Source organism: Lycium barbarum, chromosome 10, assembly GCF_019175385.1.
Source record: "Lycium barbarum isolate Lr01 chromosome 10, ASM1917538v2, whole genome shotgun sequence".
NCBI lineage: Eukaryota > Viridiplantae > Streptophyta > Magnoliopsida > Solanales > Solanaceae > Lycium > Lycium barbarum.
The window spans coordinates 13236965-13244202 of NC_083346.1; the positions used below are offsets into that span (position 1 = coordinate 13236965).

Sequence of the window (7238 nt, forward strand, 5' to 3'; positions counted from 1 at the left end):
TATTTTTTTCCGTTGTTGGAAGAGTTAATTTTATGACTTTGATGTAACAAACTAATAGTTGGATTATATATTCCTGAAATAAAGATTGATATTTGTGTTCTTGATCTTGTTCTCAGTAGCATGGGCGGATTTAGAAGGTGCCGAGGGTGTCCATCCGAACACTCTCGGCAAAAAATTTCAGTATATATAGGGTAGATTTTCTGTGTTTATGTACATATATTAACTTTTGAATACCCTGAACAAATGCAAATGTTAGCTCAAGTGATTCAGGGTGTTCAAAATTGTCTCTTGTATCCTAGGTTTGATTCCCAGGGACAACGTTATTTTTTATATTTAACTTTTGTTGTTTTTTTCGAACCCATAAGTGAAAATCCTGGATCCGCCCCTGCTCAGTAGAAGTGGAGAGCAAGAAGGCAAGTTCTGATGCTGAGGAATTGTTTCTTGATGATGGTGGATTTGTTGTGCCAAACAATGTGTCAAACGATGGATTTGTTGTCCCTGACAACAATGCATTTGTCCACTCATTCAGGCTATAACATTTTCTCAATCAAGAAATTAAAATTAATGTATATACAACATATTCTTATGTTAATTAACTATGGAATTATAGTGCAAAGACTGAACAACAAAAGATCGTGGATGAACTCTATCGCCAGAGTCACATTAACTAGACATATGATTTTGTAAGACTCCAAAAATAAACAGAAAATCTTGAATTAGATCATCTTTTTTTTGTGTACATGGGAAAATACTATATAAAGCAATATTAAAATCTTACATAAGCTACCGTGCTCAATATAATCGGAGCAAATTTCATATCTTTGATCGTATCTTTCCATACTATCATATTTTCTTCATGTCTATGACATTTATTTATCAGAAAGTCTGTACATTTATTAATGCAGTACATAAGTAAGTTAATTTTTGTATATTAGATTAAAATTAAACATGTGAAAAAGATGAGGGAAGAGTACGGAAAGTTGAATAGAGTGGAGATGAGCATATGGGAATGTTGTGAACTTCTGAATGAAGTTGTGGATGACAGTGATCCTGATTTGGATGAACCTCAAATTGAGCATTTGTTGCAAACTGCTGAAGCTATTAGGAAGGATTATCGATTGTTTGCACTTGACTGGCCTTATTCATGGTTTGTGACGAAAATAAATAAATAACAAGATTTGAATTTTAATATGATATGCATTAAAAATTATGATATTATAATTAATTCCTTCCCCAAATGCTGTAGATCTTGGCAAAGTTCTTCTGCATCGTAGCTTTGAAGGGCTTCCTTAGTGGGCTGTTGTTGGTAAGACTTTCATTGCACATAGAGCCTGTTTGGAAACTAAAAAAAATAAGTTGGGTAGTCTAACTTATTTTTTTTGGCTTATAAGCTGTTTTCAGCTTATATGCTGCTTCCCAATTATTTTTTTGAGCTTATTTTAAGCACAAAATGACTTTAAGCTGGTCAGCCAAACACTCAAAAAAACTGAAAACAGCTTATAAGCAACTTATAAGTCAATCCAAACGGGCTCATACTCAAATATATATTTTCCACATTTATTTCGAATTATTTGCACCGTATGGCCTATCTTGATGCTACTCTTTAAATTTTATCCTTATTTGTCTAGGGAGCTAAATTTCACCTTTAGAAGTAGTTGACTCAATTTTTCTTTTTTGGAGACAAATTTAGCCTACTAAACTAGCGGGATATAATTTAAATAGTACCAGCAAAAATGGACATTTGTGGAAATGTCCTTTTTATTTCTCAACTATGTATTTAATTTGTTAACCAAATAATATGACAGGTGACACGTTTCCCCTTGGTTGTGCTTTTGATGAATGAATTGTGCTTCATGGGGTGTTTTTCTTCTTGAGTTTTGTGTTTTTTGCCTCCTAAAGTTTTCATTCTTACTACTCAATTGCCCATTCTGCAGCAATTGAAAGAAAATCCTGATTACAACAACCAGGCTTACAATACAAAATTTGGAGTTTATTCTGAAGGATATGGGCTTGATAATGTGGTGATGTCTTGGGGCCATGATGACTACATGTACTTGGTATGCATTTTTATTATTATTCAGAAAAAACATTTCAGGCTTAGTTAAAAAATGGAGAATTATGTTTGATTTACATGATGTGTGATTATGCAGGTTGCTAAGGAAAGCAAAATTAATCTACCATCAGCTGCATTGTTCATCATCCGCTACCATTCCTTCTATCGTAAGATGTCCATAACTACTACTCCCTCCGTTCACTTTTACTTGTCAGTATTCTAAAATAGATTTTCACTTTTACTTGTCACTTTTAGCATATCAAGTGAAGACAATTTATTTTTTCCTATTTTACCCATAGTCTTAATTACTCACTTCAAATCATTTTTCAAATCCAACAAAAATATGCATCAATTAATATGGGTATATTGGTAAATTATGTACTCTATTTATTATTTGTTAAACAGCATGAAAAGTCCAAAGTGGACAAGTAAAAGTGAACGGAGGGAGTACATTTTTTTCGTCTTTTCGTTCTTGCAAAATGTTTTATGACTTTATGTATATAATTGTTAATCTTTATCGCTAATCCTGAACCTTTGATATGTAGCTCTGCACAAGTCAGGGGCATATACAGACTTGATGAATGAGGAGGATCATGAAAACCTGAAATGGCTTCAAATCTTCAAGTAAGTTTTTGTTTCTTCAATTACATAATATGTGCTTTCTAGTTTATTTTCTTGATGCTTTTTCCCCCTCTTATCAACTGTTTAGAATGTTGTTTGACTGAATATTTTATGGTGGTGATTGGCAACAGATATGATTTGTATAGCAAGAGCAAAGTTAGGATTGATGTGGAGAAGGTAAAACCTTATTACATGTCCCTCATTTACGCCTCAATTCGAAGCAAGTTAGGGTCAGCCATATGAATCATGTCGTTCCATAGTCTTTTCATTCTGCGTTATTTAACTAATAAAAAACATTTGATTGCAGTATTTCCCAGCCAATTTGAAGTGGTGAAATCTTCCAATCAAGGCAGCTATGAAACAAGATTCAGGAACTGGCTATGGGATTTTATTTGTGCATGGTGTTGTTGTTGTTTTTCCATTGTCTTTTTCTTTTTAGTTGGGGTGGGAGTGGGCTATTGTGTTCCATTGTATTAGGGTCATGACAGGCTATGTTCCTAAAGTTTTTCATAAATGAAAGTTTCTTTGTTGAAATGCAATTGTCTTCTGCAAATTATAGCTAAGCCTTCTAATAATTATGATGGTCCACAAACTAAATCTCCTCTTTGGAAAAAAAAAAAAAAAAAAAACAGTGAAAATCTGCAAGAATGCAATATATCTAAGATAAAATCTTCATAGCTAGAAGGAACTCTGACACAAAAGAAAAAGCAGATCTCTGTATCAGAGCAAGGCATTCTTAACTGGGTTGAAAGCAGAAAGTAAATTTGTATCATCAACTCAACTAGCTTTGACATTGGCTGCTCATTATCTGTTCAAACTAGTTGTACAGCATTATATAAACTAAATGGGCACCAAATTACTGATGTAGTGAATGAAGCAAAATGGAAATATAAGCATCAAGCTACTTCAGTCTCATTTATCTAAACTGTTCTTTCAGTTGGTATTGGCTTCTGACCAAAGTTAAATTTAACATTTGGACAATGTTAAGGTTTCTTTGCTTATCTCCTTCCGTCGTTGATACTCCAAACCAACAATCCATAGCATAACAAGGTTGATGTGATTCTAAGCTTTAAAATAGACATTTGTTGTTGATATTCATCACAAGAACATAACTGGATACCAACACAATTCTGGTTTTAGCAAGGGAATGTATACTTATCTAACTGCAACTCCATTTAAGAACATATAAGAGTGTAGAGTGTTGATAAGGCCATCCAGTTAATTGATTCTCAGGATACCTTCCAATGCATTATCCCCTTTTAGAACCTCTTTTCACTCCGAAATTGGATTCATCAGCTTCCAGATCTTTGTCACATCTCCATCTATTAAAGAAAATTGTCTTCAATTTACGCATAGGAATACCAACACAAAGTCCATCAGAACTAATAACAGTGAATAAAAACTGTTACCCCTGCAGTAAAATGTACAATCTCCTCTTCTCGGTCCAAAAGAGAACATAACAATCATTGTGTATGATCAATAATGCGTTCGATATGGTCACTGACGATCCCTGTAACAACCTCAGGAGAAAACCTACTCATCATATCATACCTTGCCTGCTTACCTTTTCCCTTAGCTTCGTCATGATTTCTCATTACATGCCTCATTAGCATTTGCAGCTTATCAACAGAAGGTTCAGCCCATAAATGCCCCTTAAACGGCCCTTCTGTAACTTCACTCATTCTATCAACAGACAACGGGTAACTATTCTCTTCTGTCATGAATTCAGTTGGACCCGACCAATTTGTAGCAATCACCGGCAAAGTCATTGCCATTGCCTCCACAATAGGCCTACCCCAACCTTCACCTCTAGACGGCAAAACAAATGCATTAGCAGCTTTGTATAGCCTGGGCATATCAACCTGAGCTATGTGTTCGTCAATTACAAACACTCGACCCCAACCATCTTTCGGTTCTTCCAAATCCGAATTCTCGACATATTCAACAATCTTGTTGCCAAAATCTCTATCGGAATGATATGGATTCGTTAACAGATACAAAGCAACATCATCACCTCCAGAAAATTCCTTCAAGTAAGACTTCAACAAAACATCCCATCCTTTCCTATACTCCCACTTGAAAATACTCAAGAAAACAAACTTCATCACATTTGAAGGTGACCCCATTACTAAATTCCCTATTGATCCAAGTTCTAACGGCTCATATTTAACCGGATCGAAAAACTCAAGATCAACAGGCTGAACAATCTTGACAATCTTCAATGGATCAACCCCACTTTCACTAAAAGTTTTCACATGAAAATCAGTAGGAACCCAAACAAAATCCAAAAGATTACACCTTTTCACATGTTCATCATTAACTCTATCAGTCTCAAACATAGTCCTTCCAATTACAGCCTTAAAATGACCATAACCTATTGGTGGACATGGAAGTGTCTCAAATAATGGAGGATACCAAGCACCAGGTTCACTATGACAAATAACAACAGTTTCATTTAATCTACATTGTGTTTGGTGAAGCTTAATAGCCAAATTTCTCATTTCTAATGGTAAACCTTCCCAAAACTCAACATTTTCAAGATCCCCATGTTGCTCAATTTTCAATTTAAAGATTGAATCTTTTTTCTTATTTAAAGCTAATATGTATGACCAAGCTTCTGAACTGTAACCACCACCTGAAAGAAATGGTGCCATCCATAGAACACAATAAGGGGTTGTGTAAATGGGGTTTCTTGAAATTTGTTTATGGATGTTTAAGGTTGTTGGATGAACTAAATGTAGGATTTTTTGAAGGAAAGTGGTGTTTGGTGAGAGGGTTAATCTGAGAAAGAGTTTTTTGTAGTGATCTGTTTGGCTAATAGTGAATGAAATTGCTAAAATGAGTATCAAGATTGATAGTAAGTAAAAGGGTTTGAATTTTGAGATGAAAAGAAGAGTACGGGGAGGTGGCGGCGGTGGGCGGTGGCCGGAATCTGGTGTGTCGGCTGAATCCATCATCAGGTTTGTTTGGGTTTTATTATTTGGAAATTTTCTAATTTAGCTTATTGAAGATCATTATAGAGCCTTCTCCAAGTAAGTGAAAATATATTAAAATAAATTGCATAGATTAATTCATTGAGTTAAAACGTTAATCCTGAATTCCATTACCAAATCAATTTCAATAGCAAGCTAAAAAAAAAAAAAAAAAAAAAAAGGGGGAAATTTATTTCTTTAATTTGTCCATAGTCAAAACTTAAACCAAATAAAATGTAGGAGTTTCAACATTTTGCTTTAGGTCATAGTTTCAAATTTCAATAATTATATTCTAGTATTTTTTGAATTTTTTGGTATAAATTACAAATCCCAATTATAAACACTTTAATATTTTAAATTTTATTATATAATTTTTCTTTTTAATTTCTGTCATTATTCCAGCAAACTTCTTGAGTGTCCCCTTCTTACTTTCTCTTCACTTGAGTGGGTAATTAGGCTTAAGTTAATTTGTTATTTATTCACTCCTAAAGGCGGCTCAATAATATCAGAGGCCTAAAGCAAAATCTTTACAAGAGGACCTATAATGAGCATCATTGACAAAATAGGCAAGTAAATATAAGGAATGAAAAAAAAAAAAAAAAGGAGAACTTGATTTTTTATATTAAAAAACTGAATGAATTAATGAAATATTTATTTGTTACGATACTTGCGTGTTTGATTGCATCGCAACTTAGATATAAGTAAGTGACTAACTAATGAATAGAGAAAAAGAATTCTGCACAAAAGTAAAATAAGATTGGCATAAAATTAGTTAGGTTAAATTTCCTTTGTCCCAATTAGGTGGCATCGCTAGACTAGGCACAAAGTTTAAAAAGAAAAGAAATATTTTTGAATTTGCGGTCTAAAATAAACTTTTGACATTTATGTGGCTATAAATATTTTCATTAAGAGTTAAGGAGAATTTTAAAATTAAATTGTTTTTAGTTATAGAAAGATGACACTCTTTTTTTGACAAACTAAAAAGATAAGTGTATCACATAAATTGAGACCAAAAGAGTACTAATTAGTGAGACGGAGAAATTAAGTTATTAAACATTAATATAAAAACAAAGAAATAAATTCAATAATAAGAAATAATTTTATAAATTGTATAAGTACTATATATAGAGAAATAATAATTTTGGGGCCCCAATTTTTTGGGGCCTTCACTTGCTTTAGGGTCTAGCCGGCACTATTCACTCCACTTGTTCATTTGTACAGTCAAACCTCTTTATAACAGCATCATTGAGGTAGAATTTTTTTTGCGATTATAAAGAATGGTTGTTATACACCTGTAACAATATATATATAGTGTTGTTATAGGCAAAAAAAATGCTTAAAATCTAATTTCTTATTTTTAATTGCTAAATTCTAAGCTTAATAACACTTTCTATAACGAAAGAAAATCTTTTAATAATGAAAATATATATTTTCATATGATATTCCTTGTCACAAATAGTGTATTAAAGGATCAAATATTTGGCCAACATTTCTACACTTATTATTGGTAATCATAGATATTCTATTTTTATAAAAATGGTTAATTACTATATTACCAAAAAAGAAGATACCTATTATATGGGGAGTAATTT

At 32.8% G+C, this 7238-nt stretch overlaps 1 protein-coding gene and 1 pseudogene across 1 annotated transcript; one reads left to right on the forward strand and one right to left on the reverse strand.

The window, feature by feature from the left end:
- The first annotated feature begins 243 nt into the window (after positions 1-243).
- LOC132612738 (probable inositol oxygenase) lies at positions 244-3000 on the forward strand (annotated as a pseudogene).
- A 688-nt stretch (positions 3001-3688) lies between these two features.
- Positions 3689-5720, reverse strand: LOC132614584 (uncharacterized). Its single transcript, XM_060329066.1, has 2 exons — positions 4084-5720; positions 3689-3996 (listed from the first exon to the last, which is right to left on the reverse strand). The coding sequence occupies exon 1, from the start codon at positions 5629-5631 to the stop codon at positions 4138-4140; it is 1494 nt and encodes a 497-aa protein (XP_060185049.1). The 5' UTR covers positions 5632-5720; the 3' UTR covers positions 3689-3996; positions 4084-4137.
- Between the last annotated feature and the right edge of the window lie 1518 nt (positions 5721-7238).